Source organism: Aquila chrysaetos, chromosome Z (assembly GCF_900496995.4).
Source record: "Aquila chrysaetos chrysaetos chromosome Z, bAquChr1.4, whole genome shotgun sequence".
NCBI lineage: Eukaryota > Metazoa > Chordata > Aves > Accipitriformes > Accipitridae > Aquila > Aquila chrysaetos.
In genome coordinates, this window is record NC_044030.1 from 30,432,116 (window position 1) to 30,456,392 (window position 24,277).

A 24,277-nucleotide genomic window follows, 5' to 3' on the forward strand; every position below is an offset into this window, starting at 1 on the left:
CTCTTGGACAACTGTGTTAGAAGCTGTGTGATCTTGTGTCACGTGGCATATGAGAGCTTTCCTTTGGCTACACAAGAGAGTTTTCTACAGAAACAGAGAAGACAGAGAAAGGGGAGGAACACAACAGCACATTATTTTGCAGATGTGGAGATGCATTGGCCCTGAATCTCCAATGAAATTCTAACATTAAGACTACCTCCATGCATGCAGGTGATGCATAGCCTAGACAAATGGCAGTGTGTGTGGCAAAAGCAATGGGGCTAGTCATGAAACTCCTAACACCAGGGTTAGGTGATTTGTCCACATTTACATGACCAGTTGTAGTGGGCTAGCCCTAGTAAGCAGCTAAGCCTCACACAGCCACTTGCTCACTCCCAGCTAAGTGGGATGTGGTAGAGAATCAGAAGGGTAAACATGAGAAAACTCATGGGTTGAGATAAAGACATTTTAATAGGTAAAGCAAAAGCTGCACACGCAAGCAAAGCAAAAGAAGGAATTCATTCACTACTTCCCATCAGCAGGCAGGTGTTCAGCCATCTCCAGGAAAGCAGAGCTCCATCACATCTAACAGTTACTTGGGAAAACAAACATCAAAACTGCAAACATCCCCACCTTCCTCCTTCTTTCCCCCAGTTTTTATTGCTGAGTGTGATGTCATACGGTATGGGATATCCCTTTGGTCAGCTGGGGTCACTTGTTCCAGCTGTATCCCCTCCCAACTTCTTGTGCACCCCCAGCTTGCTTGCTGCAGTATAGCGTGAAGAAACAGAGGTGGTCTTGATGCTGTGTAAGCACTGTTCAGAAATAAATAAACCAGCCCAATGTTATGAACACTTTTTTGGTCACAAATCCAAAACATTGCACCCTATGAGCTGCTATGAGGAAAATTAATTCCATTCCACCCCAAACTAGTACACCACTACTGGCAGCCTGAAACTTAGTCCAGGTATCGAGTCCAAGAGCAGAGTTTTCTTGAAAGTATGGACAGGTCTTCTCCCCTTTAACATGTGTCTCCTTTTTTTACTTTAACTGAAAATTTTAGCAGGTTTTTGCACATGCTTTAATGTATGCCTTGCAGCAAGGTATCCCGAGTTCAACAGAGACAATTTCCCCTGTGACATGTAAATCCACTGCTATTTCTTCCCTCTGGATGCCTGGTGTGCTCTCACCACAAAGCCAGGACTAACAGTCTAGCTGGAAAACCTACTAGTAGGTAGCTTTCTCTGACAAATATTCAGAGTTGTGTTTTTGCCAGAAATAATCCATCCTGAGAATATGCCACCCACCACTTTTTGGATGGATGGCAGATTGAAAGGGGGATTTGTTAAACAAGGCTCTGCTGGTAGCATGTATTGTTTGAATCCCTATTCCCCGGTCCACTGGTATTATTTTTCTGGTGTTGTTCCTCCCTGGCTGCTGCAGTTGTGAATCCTGGTTGAAATGCTGCTGGCAAGGCAGATGGAGCTGTTCTGGATGTGGGAAACAGGCCGTTTCCTGAGGATTACTACTATAGGTAGTTTAATACATTTCCATTTCAGTAACATCAAAGGATTCAGTGATTCATTTCCTTCCTCCAATGCTGTGGCTTCCTTTCCTGATAAGGGTCAGGATCTGATCCTAAGATTGGATTTAATGTTCGATGTGACAATGCAGAAATCTGTCCACCACAGCCAAAGTGTGCAACATCACATTTGGCCTTAGTCATAACTTCATCTTCAGTTTTCTTAGGGCAAATTCTTTCCAAACTATGCTCCAGCCTCCCTTTAAAGCCCCCTAAAGGCAGATTCCTCTCTACCTTTGACAAATTGGGTATTTTTTCTTGGGGGGGGGTGGGGGAAGGAGGCAATTTCTCTTGGTAAATGTTTGGGGCTGAAGAACTGGCTTACCTCTACCTGCCTTACTCCACCTGAAACATTCACCTTTCTTGGTTTCTTTTTTTCTCAAAAAAAGAAAAAGGGGGGGGGGGGGTGGCAAAAGATGCATCACACTAATTCCTTTCCTGAGATATTGAAAAACTTTTTCAAGGGAAGAAGAAAAGGAGAATGGTTCCTACAGGAAGTTGAGTGTGCATATGGGGATGACAATTTTCACCTAAAAAGTCACTGGAATTTCCTCATTCTAAATTAAAAAAATAGCACATTTTAAGTGGAGATTGGGAATGAGGGAAACTTGTGTTTGGAGGTTTTGTGATAATTCCTCTTTCATACATTATCTCTTCTCATCTGGGTGCAGGAATGCACAGGTGAAAATATTACTGCAAATTCCTGTGAGGAGGGGTGGTAACAAGACAACCTGTAAGTGCTGTCATCCACCACCCCTTCCTGACACACTGAAAGAATGTCAGACCTGTCTGATTTCAGCTGACGGCTGAGAGAGGTTATCTTTCACCTATGCTGCTTTATGCGCCATAAAAGATGAGCTCATGCAATCAATCCAGAGCAAATAATCAATGTGCTATTTCATCCTGTGTGCTAACACATACTTGTATTATTTCATGGTATGCCTTTTTAAGCACAAGGCTTAAAAATGAAAAGGGTAAAGGAAAAAATCCACAACAACCAAAACCCACATGGGAAGACACAGTTTGCTCACTGCAGGAGTTCAATCCTCCAAGCTTCTGGTAGAGATTTTGTTTGAGCATAATTGCTTTTGTGAACCAGGCAATCACATGATGTAATAATCAAAACAGTAAATCAGTTCAAGCAGTTATGTACCTTATAATTAAGCAATGCAAGTAATCAGCCTAAAATGGGGCCCACATGAAATTGTAGTGCCATCAAGAAATAACTCAATCATAGCTCTGCATGCAATTTGGTAATCATGTGGAAAAGGTTGTTTAGTTATTAAGCCCCTCAATTTTGGAATTTCTAGTAAGAGCCAAGCAATGTATAAATACCCTGTCAGAAGACAAAACTACTTTCCAGGTAAGTCTCAGGCACCCTCTTACTGTTGAACTGGTAGAAGACATTTTTATCTCCCCTGAAGTCTGATGAGAATTGGGTTTCTGACAGTGTCCGTGTCTTTGCTTTGGAAGCCTTTATTTTAAAAGGAAGAACACTGTGTTCCTATTCTTTTTTCCTCTCTAAAGGCTAATCTAGTCTCAGAAATTTACAAAAGGGTCCTACCATTTTATTTTAGCAAACTTTCCTAGGAAGAAGATATCGAACTCTTACCTTTTGCTCCATGGAATCCCTTTACAAAAACAAAGGGGTTTTAGACTTCTTTGTGATCAAAGTAACCCTTTGTAAGATTAAGAGAAACATTTTGTGAGGCAAACTTTCTTTTGTGGTTGAAAATATTTTTTCTTCTAGAAACTCGAAGCAGAAACAAGCAATAACCTTTTCAAACATCTTTTTTTTTCTGTAACATTTTCTGCTGAAGTCTTTGGTTTTCAGGTGGTTTTGATAGAAATGCATGAGGTTTAATTTTTTTTAAATACCAAAAACAGTTTTCAGAAATAAAATTACCACTATTTTTAATCAAAAACTTATTTTGAAAAATGGAAGTTGTGTTTGGTTTTTTTGTAGTGTTTTTTTTTTTAGTTTAACAATTTTGAACTCTTTGACAGCTTTAGCAAAAATAATTTGAATGACAACTTGACAAAAACAAAGGAAAAAGCACAACTAAACTAAAGCAAGAAACTCTCACGAAAAACACTATCATCCTGTGGGGTTTATTTCAGCCCTGTTTTCTAGTGCTGGGGGTAACATTGTTCTCACAAGTTGTATTTATTTTGTTTGGAGTTAAGCTCTCATTAGTGCGTGCTTGGTAAATTCTGCTTCATTGTTTTCATTTTCTGCCTCCTGTGATATTTTAAGCTGCAGCCTCCATGAAGTCAGAAGAGCTCTTATCTCAGCTGCATCACAGGGAGTGCCCTTTATATCCAGCTAAATATATCACTATGACTTCAATTTACATCTGGGATTTGTGAATTGAATGGATGAGTTTCTCCCTCCCCTCTGGATTGATGTACAATTGTGAAAGTTTGACCTTTACCTGCTGAATACCCATTTCATTCTAGCCTTAGAATAATTCAATCCCAGAACTGTAATGAGGTTTCCCAAACTTGCTTGTGTGCTAATTACAAAATTCTATCCTGTACAGGGAGCCAAGGAGGGAACTCATTACCAATTAACCATGACATTTCTGCTGCTTTCCTGTCCCAAAGTGACTTAACATGTCCCACTAATCTCCTTGGGTCTTCAGGAAGCGTACACCATACTATTCTGTACTTTTCCACTAATATGTACTGTAGGAGATCCATGTAACAAAACTCAGTGCAAGACCTTATGGAAGGGGGAGGGACTTTTATTTAAATAATGTCTAAGTAGGTTAAAACTATGCATTTACACTTTCACATCCATTTACCAGCACCGGTTGTGTATGACACAGAGGACAATGGACACTCGCTGCTGAGTCTTCATTACATCTCTTGGGTTTGTCTTGGTAGGTTCTTGGACAAATTTGGTTTTAGACAGGCCTTTCACACACTTCAGGAACCATCAGCTATTTTGCATTGAGTCTTGCTTACTCCATCCTCCATGAATACTATATAAATTAAGCCCATTGTCCTTGTTTCCTGACTTTTAGATCATTTTAAGAGTACAGTCTGTCTTCTTGTTGAGTTAGGAGGAGGAGGACCAGCATAGGATGTGCTATAACCATGTTGCCATCTTCCTGTTAAGAAAAGTGTCAGTGACAAGTCACGGGCTGTGACCTTACAAGAGCACTCACTTTCTGGGGTCAATGCTAAAAACCCCAGTTTGCCAGTGTTTAGCAGTGTCCTTGGTTAGCAATACAGTCTGTACTTGTAAAACTTACTTTATTGTTTCTTCTGGTGTTCTTAGGTGCATGCATGTGCACACACACAAATACGCACCTTTTCATTAATTTGTCTTTCAGACCAATTGTTCTCTTCCTGTTAAAAATCTCTATAGAACAATTCTAAAACCCAATCATCCAGCAACAGTTGTACCATTGAAGGCTGTGGCAGGTCACACTCTTATTTGTTATTTCTGACTACATTGCTCCTGGACCCTCACTATGAGCGCCTCTGAGGAATGGAGAGTAATGGTGTCCTGATACTTCACACTGATGTTACCTGATGGAGTGAACTGTTTATAGTTCATACTATGTTTTTGCTACTGCTGCAGGAGGCTGAAAAAGCAAGCTTTTCTTTTCAAGCTATGTTTCCAAAGGGGTCTTATGATCGTTGTGTGTTCAGCTTAAGAGGCTGTGTCTTATTACAGGGAAGAGTTTACCAAATGTGAAGAGGCTGGCTAAAGTAGCTACACTTCCTGCTCTGACATTCACTTCTTCCTTTTCTATCATCACTCATGTTGCCAGGACCACCCTGGTTGTGTCATGGTAATCAGAAGATAAAAGCTCTTCATACTACAGCAAGAATCGGAGTTGCCGGGGGCCACACTCTGGTCACACACTCTGGGGAAGATGTGGCCCAAAAAGGGAAGAAAAAAGGCTTATACTCTCTGTGTCCCATGCAGTGAGGGAAGAGGTGTCTTCATGCCTTCTTATTGAGCCCTTTGAGAACAGGTCCCTCGAAAAATATTCTGATTAGAATAATCTCTTCTAATGCTTTGGAAAATATTATCTTACATCAGGACTTTTGAATAAGTGTTTTCTGCTTCTCTGAGCCACTGAGTAGTGTCAGTTCTCCAGGGCTGCTCTCAGAGGTCATGGGCTTCTTTGCCAATTTTCAAAGGCCAGTATTAAAATAAAGAAAATCAAGAGTAATTAGAAGACATCTTACATGAACCTGCTGATGAACTTCACGACGCTGGGGCCATGCCAGAAATTTAATGGCACTTCTAACAAAAAACAATCTGAATCACTAAAATGTGTCAGCTTTTAGGGGAAAATCTGTGGTATGAAGTAGCTGCTAACTCTGAAATCTTCCTCACCCATAGACTATCGCTATCATCTCAGAGTGATGACTGTATAATGTCCTAAGATACTCAGAAGAGCCAGTTGCACCGTGGTTGAAAAGCAACTCAGCTGACATTGTTCCAGCACCCCTGTGTAAGAGCTTTGACTGGATCACATTCAGCTCAGATGCAGATCTGTCAGGGTGGATTGTGATTGTGAACACTGTAACAACAAAAGTGGTTGTGCAGTATTTTTTCCCCCTGAGGAAGAGCTGCTGATCAACAATGGGGTTGAGGAGTCATGCTAAAAACCATGCGTCTGGGAACAATCCATTTCAAATCCAAGGGACACTAAAGGATGCAATAATGTCCATATGGAGAGAAGTGGTTCACCTGAGGTCTTTCAGGATTAGTTTGGCAGACCCAGGCAAGGAACCCAGGTAGTCTCCACTAATCAATGTCATCTGCTCTTCATGCAGCCTGGAAACCAGATACCTTGGTGTCTACAATGCAAGACTGAAAGCGAAAGTCCTTTAAAGAATAAGAAATGATGGTGTCTTGACTTCTGAGCATGCTGGAAGGCCATAATTGTTTGAGTTGATGGGAAGGTGGTTGTTGGGGAAAAAGAAGGGAAATAAATCCCCCTTATTCCTCTTTTTGGATCTACAATGATGGACCGTGGTCATTAGTGTTGCAGTGAATCTTGAAATGCCCCACAGACTATAGCAGAGCCCGTTGAACTTCTGATTGACACACATGAAACGTCTGACATTGGTGCTCTAGAAAAAGTATAGCTTCCTAGAGACACTGAGCTTTTAAAGACTAGCCAAACAAAGCAACACATTTAATTGCATGAACTAGAGAGGAAATGGTGATGCACCTAAGGGCAAAGATTGGGGATTGTGGAAGAACACTAGGTATGGGTGCTCCACTGCAGTCATTGGTATTAGGTACTTAACAACAGCCTGACTCAGTCCCCATTGGCAAGATGTGCAAAGGGCTCAAATGGAAAAAAAGTTATTCTGTTTCCCCAGGCTCCTTAGTCCTTTTGGTCAAATCACATATTTCTCTAGTACCCAAACAGTGGTTCAGTCCAGTGGCAGTTTAGCCAAACGCATATTTTCACATGCAACAGTGGGTGCAGTGGGCACCTCACATTCTTCTTTCTCCATTGATTACACTATGGGTGCCAATGTGGCAGTGCCAAACTGCCACCTGCCCTTTGTCTTGCACCATTGGACTTTTCTTCCTCTGGTGCATAAGTTACTCTGAAAATGCCTTCACTGGACTTACATTCCCTTCACAAAATCCTCTGGCAGCTCTCTGAGCAGGGCTTAAGTGCAAAGTGACATCAGTCAACACATGCTGGCCCCAGGGATCCTGCAGAAAATATAGTCTTAAAGGTAGACTCTGCCATTTGGAGATGTGCCTATGAATAGGGTCTTGTCAAGGATGTGAAGGCCCCTGACCTTAGCTGCAGTGACCATAAGATGGTGAAAGACTCTGCAAGGAGGGAACAGGGTAAAAAGCAGGACCAAAAACCTGGACTTCAGGAGATCACACTTTAACATCTTCAAAGATCTGCTTGGAGGAATCCCAAAGGATATGGCCCTAGAGAGAAGAGGGGTCCATGACAGCTGTTTGATGACCTCAACATTCTGCAGAATTGGGCAGAGAGAAATCCCATGAAGTTCACAAAGGGAGGTGTGAAGCCCTATTGAAGAGTCAATAACCACAGGCACCAGTAAGCACTGGGTGCCAACCAGCTGGAGCACAGCTCATCAGAGAAGGATCCTGAGGTCCTGGTGGACCGTAAGCCAACCATGAGCCAGCAATCTGCCTTTGCAGCAAAGAAGGTCAGCAGCATCCCAAGCTGTATTAGAAAGAGTGCTGCCAGCCTGGTGAGAGAGGTGATCCTTCCTCTCTGCTCAGCACTTGTAAGACCACATCTGGAGTGCTGGGTCCAGTGCTGGGATCCCCAGTACATGGTCTTACTAGAGCAAACCCAGCAAAGGGCCATAAAGATGACTAAAGGACTGGAGCATATGAAGCTTGGCTGAGAGAGTGAGGACTCTTAAGCCTCTTCAGAGAAGGCTCAGGGGGATCTTACCAATTTGTATAAATACCTGATGAGAGGGAATAAAGAAGAGGGAGCCAGATGGTTCTCAGTGGTACCCAGTGACAGGACAAGAGGCAGTAGTCACAAATCAAAGTGTGGAATTCCATCTCAACACAAGAAAACACTTTTTTACCATGGGGATGGTTGAACACTGGAATCAGTTGCCCAGAGAGGTTGTGGAGTCTCCATCTCTGGAGGTATTCAAAATCTGACTGCACGTAGTCCTGGGTAACCTAGTCTAGGTCATCCAGCTTGAGCAGGTGGCTTGGACTAAATGATGTTAAGAGGTCCCTTCCAACCTAAATGCTTCTGTGATTCTCTGATGAGAGCAATGACCTCAGAGTGGCTGGAAACAATGACCATTCAAGCACTGGAAGGAGTCAAAACTTTCTGTGGACTGCAACATGCAACACTTCAGGAAACTCTCCTTCATCAGCTTGCAAATTTAAAGGCTTTGTTTTTTGGTTTTGGTTGTTTTTTTTTTTTCATTTCCACGCTCGTGCCAATTAGTTTTTATCCCCGACTCTGCTTTTCTTGTTCTTGTTGGGGGTGTGGGGGAATAGGCCATCCATGTTCAAAGGGAACAGCTATCAATCACAATGAATGCACTGCCTGCTTATCACAGAGCAAGGATGTGCAGCTGGGATTCCTGGCTGTAGCTAAGTTTTGTATCCCCTCCATCCTGGCACTGTTCCTACTGGAAAGTGTTTTTCCCTCTGGCACAAAAGAGCCTGCATCCATAACACCTCAGCTTGTGTTTCACAGGACACTGAATGGGCTCCCAACAATGTGCACGTGCACAGATGCATAAAGCCACTCTGTTGCACGAGTCCCTGCTGAATACAGACTCACAAAATGATTCCGAGAATTAGCAGAAAGCAACTTTTCCTAGTCAAGGAATTTTCTGAGAGTGAGAGCTGTTGATTCTCTTCTAGCACTTGGACCAAGGCATTTTCACCAGGCCCATCAGACTCAGAGACTCTCTCCTTCAGACCTTATGTGGATAACATTCTCCCAAATCAGCATGCAAAGAAAATTAAGCCAGAAGACAAGCATAAAGAAACTAGCTATGTTTTTTTCAGTATGGCTTCAGCTTCTCCAGTGGGAAGATCTTCTACAGAGAAGGGGGTCAGTTTCTGAGGACATATGGACTCCCTCTGGAGTGAGTGCATAGTAGGACATGCAAACTGGTCATAAAAACAGACCTAGCAAGACTGTGGAAATAGTCCTGTAGACTACTCCCTGGTGGAAGAGTGGTCCCTGTAAATGTAAGCTTTGCACCTGTTTTTTCCTTTTCCTCCCTTAGTAGGCCTGAAGAGAGCTGCTAAAATTAAAGTGGGGAAGTGACAGTAAAATCAGCCATTGGAAAGCACGGAATACTTGGTCTGAGTTGGCACAATGCCAAGCACAGAGAGCACTGAACTTTTCAGTACAGTTAACTGATCTCCCACTCCACTCCATTATCATGTCTCTGAGATCTCATTTGGGTGCACTGGCATCGACTGACTTTGCCCAGTGATTTCCAGTACTACACCACTGAAGCCAGTAATTTTTTCAGACCCTCAACTTTTTTCACCTCCCCAAATACAGGATGCTGGCAGGATGTCAGGAGCAGAGGGCCTGCACTCTTCAGTATGTGCTGTGAGGTCGGATGTCAGGAGCTAGGCTCTGGCCTGGCTTTATACAGGCAGTGGAATCCCACTTGTTCCTTGAGGTCTCTGTTCATGAAGAAGACTCCATCCATGCACAATCAGTATTTTGGTATCAGCTCTATTTAAACAAACTCCTAAGGGGATCCTATGGGACTGCTAACTTGTCTCAAGCTAGGACATTGAAAATCACACTTATCATTTGGAATTGTAATGGCACTTCAAGAGAAACGTGGTCTTGTGCTTGGAGGCCCACCTTTGCTATTGTTCCTGCCTCCATCACTAAGGTGAGTCGGGATAAGTTTTCCTCTGGATACACTACTGTGGTTCTCATGGGTCAAACTTCTTTTCATGGCCTCCTCTAGTAACTATCACAACACTTCTTCCATTTGACTTCGCTGATAAACTTCAGGTATCCATATTTGTGTTATCATGCAATGTTAATACTAGAGCTGTTCGTTCATATTAGGAATAAGAGTTCACTCTACATTCATTTCTGGAAACTTGTGTTCAAATCCTGCTCCTGCAGAAAGCTGATGCCTTTCTGGTTTTGCTTACCGTTTATTTAATTTTCTAGCATCAGTGCAGTGTCATATTGCATGGAGCAGAAGGCAAATCTCAGATCACACAAGTGTGCAGACATTCATTTAAAGTTAGTTTATAAAGTCATTTTGTGCCAGAGTTAACTCCAAGTAAAAAGTGGAGTGTGGAAAAGATGGATTCAGTTGAGTCCCTCATCATTTCAAACTGAGGGGGAAAACAAAAGCAACACACCACCAAACTAATATAATGTGAATTCCTTAAAAACACTCCTGAGTAGACTCTATTGCATAGTAGGCATTCTTACTACACTTTTTTCCTCATCAAAACTTATTAAATTTAACCCTCTCTTCTCTACCATGCCAACAATTTCCATGAAATTAATCAAAACTCATAATTTGAGATTTTTACTCCTGTGTTATGTGACGTTGAAACTTGCTGATGGACTCAAAAATTATGGAGCAGATAGACAATACCAAATGAATACACAGTTGGGTTGTATAAGTTCCATTTCCACCTTAAAAAACTTTGATTCTTTCTTGCTCCTTCGGGGTATGAATAAAGCCACAGATGTTTTTCAGTCAGGTTGCTTAAACAACCACTGGGTCCTAACCCATTATTTGGATTTTTTCCCTATTCCACCATGATACTGAAGCAGGACACTCTCCAAAGTGAGTGGTTTAGTCCAAAGTATAATTGTGGTACAGACTGAGTGGGGGTGAAACAAAAACCAATTTGTAGAGGAAGCCCCAGCAGGGAATTTGCCACCATTCCCAGGCAGCTTGAAAACCCGGATGAGAAATAACACAAATGGAATAGGAACCCAAAATTTTCTGCATGGCTGCTTAAGCTTGCTTTGAACACACGTTTCCTTGTCCTGCATGGGCCAAGCATGAATGCAACATCAGCCAGGCCTCTTCAACTCTGCTCCCCTTGCCCTGCCTCTGCATGCTAGTTAGTTTCAGACAGTGGGTGAATGACCTCACTCTGCTAAGCTGTAACTGGCACAGCAAGGGGGAGCTTGCAGAGAAGCATTCATTTTCATCTGCAAGAATAATTATCTGCTTTGCTTGATGTGCATCAGCAGGCTTTGTGTGTTTCATAAATGCTATCATTTGAAGATTAAATTTTACAAAAGGGGATTAGATGAGAAACGGCACGTAACTAATTAGTGGCAAGCAACATGAAATTAAAAGGCAGGCAAGTGTATGGAGCAATGCTTGTATTTCACAGAGATTCAGGAACATTAATGATTAAGCATTTGAGTTATTGAATTCTGAAATGCTTTGACTCTCAACACAGGACATTTTGCTCTTTATATTTGCATGTCCTCAAGATTCACTAAACACAGTGAATTTTCTCACTTACTTTGTAACTAATTTTAGCAAAGATTGATCATATAGGAAAGCCCTGTGTAAGAGTTAAATTGACAGATCATGTTTCCAAATCACATCATTTGTATTCAGGGAAACCCATCGTTTGAGATGTTCCAGCCTACAGGAGCTAATGTAGATTCAGCAAAGCACCTACACACATGCACTAATGGAAGAATATCCTTAAGTCCAGTTATTTCAGTGTAGCTTAAGGAGGTGCTTTAAGCCAAACTCCTTCTCTAGTGCTTTAGCTTAAGTTGGAATCTGTGTTTTGGCCATTCTTGTCTAATACTCATCGCATTTAGATTTAAGAGCTTTTTATGGCTGCTGAAGTCTCATTTCTGCTGGCCAGTAGTCAGCCATCCATTTCGTGACTGTTTAATAGGGTCACAGCTGATGTTCCACAGACACTAACATTGTATAGCATAGCTAACTTTTTTCCTTTTTGTTAAGGAATTCACTTGCATGTACTGGGCATGGGGAGGATATGGAAATGGAAAGAATAAAAAGTTTAGCTTTTTTTTTTTTGATCAATTTTACTTGTAAAAGTTATTACAAGATCAGAATAAATCCCTGGGGTCTCACTTACTAGTTGCTCTAACCCAGGAAGACAGTGGGATAATATAGGCCTAATAGATGTATAAAAAACATGCTAGTAAGAGAAGAATCAAAACAGATGCAACATTTTAGCTTCACTTGCATTGATCTGCACACACGTGGATACTTTCAGAGCAAGAGAGATGAAATGCAAATTTACGGTATTGTTGGGAGTGTGTGGCACTTACTGAAGAGAGAAAGTCTTAAAAACTATCAGAAGGAAAAAAACCACATTACAGTGGTTATGACATATATGATCAGCTGCCAAGACAAGGGTGAAGCAGGAAGAGGGATAGTAGTGGTTGTCCTTGGAGCCTCTTGGACAGAAGCTGATGAAAGAACAGCCTGTTTTATAAGGCTGTGGCCGCCCTTGTAGGTGAGTTTCCTCATTGTATGGTGGACCTTGTGTTTGTTTGTGCAACCAGGGACAGAATTTCCAACATCGCTACTTGCATGTAACCATGTTCCCACACCACCTGTGGAGTTGTTAGTTAACTGACACTGTATGGACCAGAGCAAGAAATATGCCAGTAAAGGTAGGGAACGAGTTGGTTAGACAAATTTATTTATTTATTTATATCACATTACCAGTTACTTTTTACAGTTCCACTGAGGGAAAAAAATACTCATTCTGAGGTGAAATGTATGTCTATTTTTTGTGGATTACATAGACTTGTTATTTCCAGGTACTGCTATTCCCTTATCCTGATTCGGCAAATACTCTCCACCTAGAAAATTAATTCATCACATGCTTAGGCTCCTTATCAAAGTGAGATGGTGGAGAGCAAGTTCAAGACTGAAATAGGAAGATATGAGGATTCCAGATCTGTTGGATTGCATCTAACTATTATGTTCTCTTCAGAGACATCTAAGTGTAAACAGCATAGTATTCTAATAGCTTAATTTGCCAGTGTCACACATCACTCCTAAGAGTAATTGCTCTACAAGTATCTGAAGTATCTAAAGAGATATGCACACATTCACTTCATGCCTAATGAAAAGTTAAAAATAATAAACAGTTAAGTAAGGTGATCGTTATGGCTGGGAAATTATGCCTACTGAGGGGAATAGCTCCCTTCCAAGCTGAGTTCAGAACTTGGGACTACTCTTTTTAGGCAGGGAAAGAACTACAGGTCACAGCATCTGATACCAAGCTAGCATCTCAGCTGAGTATGCTGTTTCCCTCTGTTCCTTTTCTTTGCCAAGAAGGAGAGTAATAAAGGAAGGTGATGAAATGAAGCTGGGAAAATGGAAATTCTGTTCTAAAGTATCTTTGACATTTTGATTCTTCCTTCCACTCTAAATTGCAACAAAGAGGAAAAGTGTGACCTCCTTTCCCCCCTCCATGACATGGAAAATCTGAAAAAAGAGATACTCTGATATGATTATGTGTTTAGTTTTGATGCAGACATGTACTGCTAGAAGAGAAAATTCAAGGCAAAATGAGTCAGTCATTGCCAAAGTGTAGTGTTTTTGCCATATCAAAGCAGAATGTCTCAACAGCATCAAATACAAGAAATTAAAAATATTTTCTTTATATTGTTTGCCTTTAAACTTCTGCATAAACTGATGCATTTCCATAAAGTGCACTGATTTGGGTGAGTCTTATTTACTCATGGAAAAATTCCTGTCAAAAATGCTTGAAATGATAATCTCACAACAAAAACTTGGTATGCTTTGGATAGAGACATCATGATTTGATCATCTGAGTGATAAAGATGGATTCTCAGCTTTGTGGACAACTTCTGCCTGTCAAAGAAGCCTTATAATGTAAAGTGGTAAATGCTGGAGATAAGACATACAGGATCTTTACTCCATCACACCTATCTGCAGAAATCAGAGTCCTGCTGAGATGGGACTCTCAATCTGTCTGGCAAGGCAAAAGCTTGTTCAGAGAACAGGCAACAGAGAAAGGGAAGGAGCTACAGGGACAAGGGGAGTACAAGAGGGAGAGTACAAACAAGAAACCACCAGCACAGGAGCTAGAAGGTGTAAATGGCAGCCTACCAAGGGACTTGTTCATAAACCAGGCTTGGACACCTGTGCTCACACACACAAAATTATAATATGCATGCCTGTGCCTGCATGTCATGGAGACAGGGCAATCAATACATGTTTGCTCCAGGTTTTATAAGTGCAGGCAGCTAAAATTTGGTCTTGTGACAGCTGCACAGCTATCTTCAAGAAATCTGAAGTGACTTTTTCTTCAGGGCTAGAAGAAATGGTTGAAAAGTTCTTTCACAGTTTTGACTTAAGGGAAACACCCACTTCTTTTAAAGAATGCATATATATTTTTTCTATTTGGTTGGAAAATAAAGAGCTTACTTGAAGTCTGCTATAAGTTGAGTGGAACAACAAGAAGCAAAGCAATACTTTCAAAGAGACAAAAATGCTTGAATTTTGAAATGTTTTGACAGCCAGAATTGACAACTAAAGAGCAAGCAGAAACATGCAGTAGATTTGTGTTCAACGAACTAAACTGCTGGAGAGGCTGCAACTGCTGTCCACAAACTACCCTTAGCAAGTGTCTGACTCCTCTGTCTCAGTAGCTGTATTGATTAAAAGCTAATCATCTTGTTGCTGTCCAGGTCCTGCCTGCAGTGCACTGAACAATGCTGCAGTTACATCAGTGTGAGTTGATAATAGGGTGGCAAAAAAAAAAAAAAAAAAAAAAGAAACAAAGTATGTTCATTTTGGGCAGCTGCTTAAGTATTTTCTGTAACCTTCATACTTGTTTTGTGAGCTTTCTTATTAGTATCGTTTTTACACAGCATTGATTTCAGTTTAGCAGTCAAACACCATATGGAATTGAATGATCAAATATTGCATTTAAAGATGTTGAAATGAAGCATCTGGACTCATTTAATATTTTTTTTTTTCTGGAAACAGACTCTTTTCCTTCTTTTTGGAGACCTGAATATTCCTTTTTCTATGGAAAATGTGACCAAAACCAATTATTGGCTTATTCCATCTTCTTACATGGACATCAGTAAATGCACAGATTCCCAGCTGGCAGCCAAGAAGTCTGAGTTCCATGGTCAAAGCTCCATGGAGGATATCTTTGCTCTGAGTTTTCTGTACTCTTGATCTGCATCAAGCAAGGTCACAGAGTGGATTCGTATCGTTCTGGTTCTGTAAAGGAAGAATAAGCCTGTTCCCACAAGCAGGAGCAGGTATATCTCAATCATACAGTGCTAACCAAACTAAGAACTGACTTTGGTGTTTTGGGAAGTTTTGGAGGTGTCAGTGGTAGCCTCGGTGTGTGCAGCAGTTCTCCTCTGTCCATGCTCTCCTCTAGAACCCATGTACAGATAACAATTGCTATCCCTTGCCCTGATGAGAAAACTTTTCTATTTCTGAGATTTGAAGCTGTCCAGTAAATACGCTATTAAATTGCATTATTGTCAGATTCATATTCATAAAGTATTCTGGACACAATGGATTGTTATATGTTATCAGAAAGAAGATCCATGGGGCATTGCTCATATCATTGGCATGGCTGGGCAAGCTTTTATTTCTCTTGAGGCAGAAGTCATGTATCTCAGGTAAATCACATAACGGATCCCCATGAGTCCATCTCTCCAGTTGGGTTTCTCAGCAAATTGAGGAAAGGTTGTGTCAGAACCCCTCCATTCAATTTCCAATGTAAAAGCCTTCTCCAGAAGCCTTCCTGAGACTACTATTAGATCTATAGACTACTTCACTTCTTTTTGACCATGTCCTTTCTTGCCTCTGTGCCTGAACCCTGTGTGGTGAGGAGGGTAGTGGTGGGATCTTCCCTGACTGATAAGTCAGGGTACCACCTGGATAGGATGTACCCAAATCAGGCTCACAAGCATTTGGGTTTTCATCTTGAAGGTACATCCTGTGGGAGTTGCTTGGAAGCTGGCACTTGGGGTAGAGAAGAGATGCTGAAGCTGGGACTTGGAGTTTCACAGCAGGGTTTGTGGTTTGGTGATCCTGCCCCTTGTTCTCCTGAAGAAAAGGGAGCTGTGAAGTAGTTGGTGCTGGGGTCATGTTTCACTGCCTCACATGTCTTGATTTTCTGTGGCAGCTGTATAATCTGGAAAGAGTGGGAGTAGCCTGGGGACAGAACCATGGGTAGATGACCTTTGGAGAGTCAGCTGGTTCTGGGGACAGGCCAGCAGCTCTAAACAGGTCAATGAGAAGCTTAAGGACCTCTCAGGGTCTTCTCCTTGAGGTGTCTATTGTTTTGCCTAGCTTGTGAAAGCCCCTGTGGATGACATCACTTTCTTCTCTGCACACAAGGGAAGGGAGGACATTTGCTGTTGCAAAGCTCGTAAGGAGCTTATGCACAGGAAGGATAACATTTCTCAGCAACCCCACTTGGCTGTGCTGACCCTTGGCTGCTACAGAAGTTCCTTCACATAGCATGCTCCAGGATCCCCAAAGCAGGGAGGAGAAACCTGGTTTTAGGCAATTAGTTGTTTTAACTTTTAGCCCATACTTCTCTGATCCTTGTGTTTAAGGGCATTTGAATTGTTCCTTCCCAAAGTCCAGGATATAAGAGAAAGGTGTGAACCTGGATGTTCAGTAGTGTGGGGCGGGCACACTGTCATCCTCTCCAAGAGCAATAACATGATGAAGGAAGAATGTGAAGTGTTGTGTGACAGACCCAAACTATAAGCCTTGCTCAAAATTATATAGGCACTGGGAGTATTGCAGACCTGGCAATACTGTGTTAATTGCACAGGAACCTGGCCACACAACTCCAGCAGGCTCCCAGGTTCATTTCTTGGCCACAGCCATCTATGCTGAGCTACTGCTATGGCATGAATGGAACAGAGAGTATCAGAAACATACCAGTATGCCCTTTGGATTGGAAATGCTGGGGGTGAGTTAAGGCTAAAACAAGAGAGTTGCCCACCCCCTCTTGGTATTAATTCTTCCTTTCTGAAATTTGTTAGTAAATGTGCAGCACATGCCTACCCAGCTGAGCTTCCTAGGCTGATGCTAGTGTCTGTTGGAAAAGTGGCTTACTGGGAGAGAATAGAATAGAATAGAATAGAATAGAATAGAATAGAATAGAATAGAATAGAATAGAATAATTCAGTGGAAGGGACCTACAACAATCATCTAGTCCAACCGCATGACTGCTTCAGGCTGATCAAAATTTAAAGCATGTTTTTAAGGGCATTGTCCAAATGCCTCTTAAACGCTGACAGACATGGGACACCAAGGCAGGCCCAGGTGGGTAGGCATTGTCCTGGGTGTAGAAGCATGCCCTACTGCATCTGCAGCTGGCACCCGAGAGCTTTGCAGCCTGCGGAGCCCCGGTGGCTGGCATCGCTGTCCCGAGAGGGACTGGTCTGCCTGCTGTGCCTGCTGCACCTGCATGCCTTTCCCCGCGGTGCCAGGTGCGGCCCCGGCGCCCTCCCTGACCTTCAGACGAGGTCGCCCAACGGGCCATGCCAGCGCCTCCCCAGGATGCCGGCGCCGCTGCTCCCCCACCCCCAGGCTCCCACTTCTGCCAGCACCATCCCGCACCTCTCCCCCCCCCCCCCCCCCCCTTTTAGCCCCACGTCTGCTGCTTTGGGAGCTGCTGTCCCACCTCTCCTGCTGGCGACAGAAGGGCGCATCAGCAGCAGAGCTCGTCCCCTCCCCACCCAGCCCCAAGCCGGCTGTCGGCAACCTTAAAGGTGGGTGCCGGTGCAGTGAGGGGCTGTAGCTCTGCTTTGCCACGTAGCGCTCGCAGCGCACGCAGCTCCTTCCTCCTCACCTTCAGATGCCGTCCCGAATCCGGGCTCAACAACGGATCGCGGCACTCGCTCCCTTCAAGCGGCAACGGCAGGGAGGCGACTTCGCCACCCCCCGCCCCCCAGCCTCCTCTTGGGCTGCAAACACCACTGGATAGCGAGAGGACTGAGCCGAGCAGCTGGCGATGCTTCTCCGGCCACAATAAAATCCGAGGCGAAGGAGGAGGGAGGAAAAGCCTCTGCTCCCTCCCTGTCTTCTTCCTTGCCTCTCCAACTCCCTCCAGGACCTAGCGAATAAGAGGGGATCTCCGGGAAGGACCCAGAACAGAGGACGCGGATCACTCCCCCCCCCCCCCCCCCCTTTTTTGCAGGAAGCAGTATTTGCAGAGATTTCCCCTGGCGCGCGCACACTGACTCCCGAGAAGGTGCAAGAAAGCAATTGCTAAATGCAACAGCGGGCTGACAACCTCCCCTCCTTCCCCCACAGCAAAGCGCAAGGACACCTGGCTGCTGCAGACAGCCGGGGATGGGGTGGGGGACATGCATGCAAACACACGCAACCCTCTGAGGGGTTGGGGAGCGCTGAGGACCTCCTCCGCGGCGAGCATCGAGGGGCGAGGGCGGTGCAGGGAAGGGGCGGGGGAGCCGGAGGTAGGGGGAGGGAGAGAGCCCAGCTCCCGCAACGAGGGGAGGAGGAAGGAGGGACCGTGTCGGTGGGATGGTCCGGAAATCCTGTGATAAAAAGAGGGGCGCGGGGGAAAAGTAGGGAGAAGCTCTGGACTCATTCTCTCTCTCTCACCCCGCACCCGCAACTTCCCCGGCAGCCCTTAGGCACATGGGCGCCGGCCGGAGCCTCTAGGAGCGGAGCGGAGAGGAGCCGCCGCAGCCACCTGCCGCCGGCCCGGCTCAACTCAGCACAGCGCCCGCCGCCGAGCGAGGTATCGGCGCCGGGGCGGGCGGGCCGTGCCGTGCCGGCCGGCGTGCGGCAGGGCAGCGAGGAGAGGCGGGGTGTGGGCGCGCAGGGATGGGGGAAGCCTTCATCCTCCCAGGTGCTGGCGGGCCGCGCAGCCCCACGGCACGGCTGTGACGCGGCACCGGAGCCGGTGCCGGGCGGGGGGGTGGCAGCCTGCCCCTGAGCCGAGCCCGCCGCTCCCCGCGGCCGGGGCCAGCAGGACAGCCGCGTGGCGCTTGCTGGCTGCTGCTCCCGGCCTTCTCAACCTTGAGTCGTCCCGGCTCTTCCTGAGGAGGTGCAGCTCTCGCTGGCACTGCGCTGGGGGCTCTCTGAGTGAGGTTTCCGAAGGGGTAGGGCGGGGGAGCCTGCCCCGCATCCGTGCCTCCATCCCGCCGCCTGGGCTGCATCCGCACCCAAGTCGCCTAGCTTCCCCCGCTTGCCCTGCTGGGCACTTGCGGAGCGCTTCACCTTCAAATGCCCCCTCGGCGGTCCCCGGCGGAGCTGCCACTCCAGAGCGAGCCCTCCGAAAACCGAGGGGGCGAGAGGCAGGCGGGGAAACGAGAAAGTTCAAAGTTTTAACGCCTTCCTGCCCGTCTGCAGGAGACAAGCCGGGAGGAGCCGCACTGCTCCTCCGGGCTTGCTCCCGGCCACCTGCCCTGCCTGGGGGAACCGCTGTGTCCCGTTACCTCCTCCTTCTGCTGCCCGTTCCCCAGCAGCCAGCATGCAGCTCGTCTCCCCAGGTGCCTTGTCCTGCATAGCCAGGTCTGCAGGGATGGGGGGTTGGAAACTTGCCTGCACTTAGGCAAGGGAAGGAAAGCTGTGGGGAGAGAGGTGAGAATGACCCAGCATCAGCCTTTTCTCCTCCTAGAGACACCATTCCTCTTTTGATTGTGCCTCTTCACAGGCTGCCCTCCAAGGATTCCTGGTCTCTGTGCATGTGAGCTGTGAAGGTGGGCAGCACCCCTAAGCCATCACCATGGACTTTGTTATGAAACAAGCTCTAGGAGGTAAGTGTGGTTGGCATATAAGGGGCCTTGCATTCCCCCCCACCTCGTCCCCTTTGCACCTGGCAAGAGAGGGGAATGGACTGCTACGAACCTCTGCTGGGGTCTGCAGCTGGAAGAGCTGTTTGGGGACCCGGAAGAGCATGCCTTTCACCGATTCATGATCCCAGAGCCAAGTGTTTGAAGAATCTGAGCAGGAGAGGGCAGCAACAAGCAGCGACCAAAGCTCCATGGCAGGGGAGAGACCTCCCACACAAGGTGTGCAGGCCCTGGGTCATGCCTAATCTGGCACCGGACCAGCTGGCTGCATATCCTGCTGTACAGCGTGCAGGTCTTGCTTTGCTTCATGCCATGCCACTGAGGCAGGTATTACAAAGGCTGCAGACAGGTTTAGCCAGAGTAAACCCAAAGAAAGAGTAGCATTTTGTGTATCTGTATGAGCACCCTTTTCATCCTCCCCGCAAATGTTGGCCAGACCTTGTCCAAAAAAAGGGGCCAGTGCAGAAATTTTTGTACCTGGTATTTAGACAGTTATTTTTGCTAAGAATATTGCCACAATAAGCAGGGAAACAGTAATAAAGTATCCCCCACACATGCCACCTGGATTTTGAAGCCAACCTCTTATATGGTTTCAGTATATTTCCTTCCATGTGTGGTGAATTGTTTTAACCTAATGGTGGGAAATAGAAAAGGCAGTGGTGTGGGAGGGAGAAATTGAAAAAACAACACGGAAGTATTTGGGAATAAGTTTCCTTTGTTCTGCCACAGTTATGCTGCCTTTCTGGGCTGGTTGGCCTGAACATTCAGTCAAAACAAGGCTGTCACTGAGACAATGCTGAATGCTGGCTGCTCTGCTGGCTGCTCCTGAGTTGTCCTCAGAGGAAGTCGATGAGGTGGTTCTGATCATTCTCTTTTGTACTGTATCTCATGTGTGCCTTTTCCATTCATTTTCCTTTGGAGAAACTGTAGAGTCATGGGACTGTGGGAATGTTTCATGCATGGTGTTATTGATGTCATATGCAGCTTCAACATTTACTGCAGGACACTCTCCATGGCATGGAAACATGATTTTTGTCTTTGAAAGCAAAGGAACTGTATTTTTTTTTATTCACCAAGAAAGCAGAATTCTCACAGTCAAGAATAGAGCAAGCAACCCAAGTGTTATTTGGGGTGTTTTGAAAGGGAAGATCAAACTGGAGAAAAAAGTGTCTAATCTGATTGCACAAAGTAGCAAGATATGAAGATACCTATCTGAGAAGATAACAGTTCATATGGTAGCAGTATTACATTTCATTATTCTTCAGTGCCTGTTTTGAAGGAGAAATAGTTTTGAGAAGAGCAAATCTTGCACTGTTCACTATGGTGTAAACAAGGTTGCTCGCACAGAAATGAACAAGTGTACCTGCAAACTGGAGATATAGCTACTGCAGCTGGAGATCTGTGAATCCACTAAAGGCAAATAACTGCTTAGAGACTGCAGTTAAAGTCAGGGGGAGGAGGGTTGCAGCAAAGTAGTAATAGCTGAGATGCATGCCTTTTCTTGCAGCTTAGTGACTAACCTGAGTTGGAAGCAGTGTCTGCCCGTGATTAACAGCATTTATTCTGGGCAGACATTCATTCTAACATAATGTTGCATGCCAGGATCAGAATTTGCATTATGATAGGAGGTGCTTAGTCAAAAGAAGGCAAATTCAAAAAAGCATCTTTTGGTGAAGCCTGAGTTTCTGATGTCTGTCAAGACGCTGCCCAGGGCACCAGCTCTTCTGCCAGATGACTTAATGTGTTAGCAAAATGTGCTGGAACTTGCCCACTTACTCAATAAAGGAGAAGTCTCTCCAGAATGGTAAAATCCAGGAAATGTTCATTTATTAAGCAGAGATCTATTTTTAAATTAGAAATAGTTTCAAAGAGGAAAAACAAGATCTCTCAGGGCAAAAGTAGCATGGATAGTAAAAGTGGTTTTAGACACTTGTTTCCCACTGGAGTTAAAGACCAAGCTGATGCGAGCATGCAATCTGGCCGCACTGGCACAGCAAGCCAAGGACAAAAGGTTACATTTTGTTTCCTTAATATGGGGCCAGAACCCTTTTTGTCTTCCAGTTCCAACATCCAGAGGGAGATGCCCGAACTGAGCAAAGCACCAAACCTCTGTTGGATGGCAAGCTTGCTTTGGCTAGGATACATTATCCCCACTTTCAGGGAGATCTTCCTGTGGATTTCATGGCTCTGATTTTAGTTTAATGTGGCTTTTCCCAGAACACCTCTGAATTCATTTTGCTATCTGCTTGGGATTTTTTGAATGGTGCAAAATTTCTTACCCCATCCTCAAAATCTCTTCTGGCACTCCTGGAAGAAAGAAAAAAAATATTGCAATTTTGTCAGTAAGGTCCCCTCCAATTTACAGAGAATCAGACTTGCTATAGATACTGCTTGCAGACCACCTACAGCTATGATAGCTTAACCCTTTCACTATCTCAGCTGGGGATACCTCACAAAGGCCGAGGGCCAATTTGCTTTCCTTGCCTGAGCATTATAGGCATGGTATTTCCTCTTTCCAGCATCCAGCACCAAAGCGGGGCTTAGGCCAGAGCTTGTGGTAGCTAAGAGCCTGGATTTGAAAACAGTTTGCAGGTGGGGTGCTTTTACCCTTTTTCTGCTGGGCAGGGCTTTGCAGGGCTGTGAAGCATACGAGAACTTTGGGACCAGGTTTCTTCATACTGGGGTGATCAGAGGAGGTACCGGACAGAAAACAGCACTGTTCTCCCACCTCCTCACTCACCTTATTGAGGAAGAGGATGTCTCACACTCTGCTTAATTAACAATAAGCAGTAGCCTTAGCAGAACGTTCCTGTGGGAGTTTTCCCATTGCCTTTGAAGCAATCCTTGAAGACATTTCCTTTGTCCCTAATGGCATAGGACAATCAGATTTGTTTTTCCTTGGAGTTTTGCCAGTCAGATGGGAAGAAAGCAATGAGGTGTTTTGAAAGGTAGGTGAGCTAAGTTAGCAAGCAAGGAAAGGCGGTTATGTTGTGTAGAGTTGCTTTGTTGGGAAGTCTGTGTGACTAGGGGATTTAGGTTTTGTGAAATCAGTTTGGCAGGCTATTGTATTGCTGAAATAGAATGTGTTCTTTCCCTTACTTGTTGTTAAAGGCAGCCTGTGGAAGCCTGCTATTTCTGTGCAGTAGAAGGCCGTCCTCTGCTGTGCTGCCAGCACTGGGATTTTGCTGCTGGTGTTGGCAGCAGAGTCTTTGCCTGGTGGTTGACAAGTTTGAAATGTGTCTTTGCAAATCCCTGGCATCTTCAAGGTAAAATCCTTGACCCTTTCATTAGCAGTGAGGACTGTGGTACAGGAAAAGCAGTACATAATATTAGCTTATTTGGCCAATTTGCTTCTGTGGCTTTTTTTGTGCTCCTGAGACCTTTCAGCACCCTGTGTGAAAGCACTCTGTTTATTGTCTGACAGTGACAGAAGCCATAGAGATGAAATGCAGTCATGATGTTGATTAGCTGTGTAGGACAACAAGAAGAAAATTGCAAGAGGAAGCCTAGAGGCTTAAAATTGCTGCTGCTTCTTCTGTAGAAGTAACAGAGACAGCAAAGGGATAATTTGTACCTCTGACCTTGCCACACCAGCAGACATTGACATAGGTGTGTGTGTAGCTAGGGTGATTGGTCACTCTGCTGTTCCTGTGACAGTTCTCTAAATGAAGACAACCAGAGTGATTTCATGATTGCATTTTACATTAGGAGTGCTCTTTACCAAGCCAGGACAGAGCTCTGGAGCACTGTCATCATGACCGAGGTGTATGATTTCCCAGTAAAAAGCTGGAAGTGGAGGACCTGAAATGGTCCCTAGAGGAACTGAGGAATACCCTAGAGGAATGTTTATTTCTCCATAGGTTTGTGTGAAAGCAAAGGGTGCATTAACACCCGTCATACTACACTGTCTCACTTCCACTGTCACTGGTGGCTTGGACAAATAGGGAAACTGGACTGAAGTAGAAGACAATAAACTTCATGAAGCTCTATTGGCTGTCATCCCATTACTGGGAGACTCGAGGGCCAAGGGTCTTAGGCATTTTCATATAGAAAAAGAGAAGGGAAAAGCTCATGGGAAGGTGAGGAGGATTTGTTTGAGGTGGGATCATGATGTGGTTGAAGAGGGAGAGATTTCTTACAGCAGAAACTAGCATTGTGCAGACCAGAATGCTGTGAAGGTATGAATATATGGAACACACAATAGCTCTAACTCTATTATATGGTGTTGTGCAGGGCCCTTTCTGAAGTGTTCCTTTTATTGCCATGGATAGGAGAAATGTCTAGCTGGGATGCCTGCCTTAAATAGTGACTTTTCCTAATGTCAACCTGTGGATAAATCATGTAACTCATTTCATAAATAATGATGCATATGAACGGTACTGTCTAAATTTCTTCTTCATGC

General features: G+C 44.7%; 1 protein-coding gene across 3 annotated transcripts in view; it reads left to right on the forward strand.

The window, feature by feature from the left end:
- The first annotated feature begins 18,558 nt into the window (after positions 1–18,558).
- The window catches only part of CPLX1 (complexin 1), a 117,072-nt gene continuing 111,353 nt past the window's right edge, over positions 18,559–24,277 (forward strand). Inside the window, exons 1-2 of one of the 3 annotated variants that reach the window (XM_030004532.1) lie at positions 18,559–18,818; positions 19,737–19,839. In XM_030004532.1, coding sequence (XP_029860392.1) covers positions 19,809–19,839 — 31 coding nt within the window. In that variant the 5' untranslated portion in view covers positions 18,559–18,818; positions 19,737–19,808. The remainder of the gene's footprint in view (positions 18,819–19,736; positions 19,840–24,277) is intronic. The other 2 variants (XM_030004533.1, XM_030004531.2) reach the window with 2 other exon arrangements.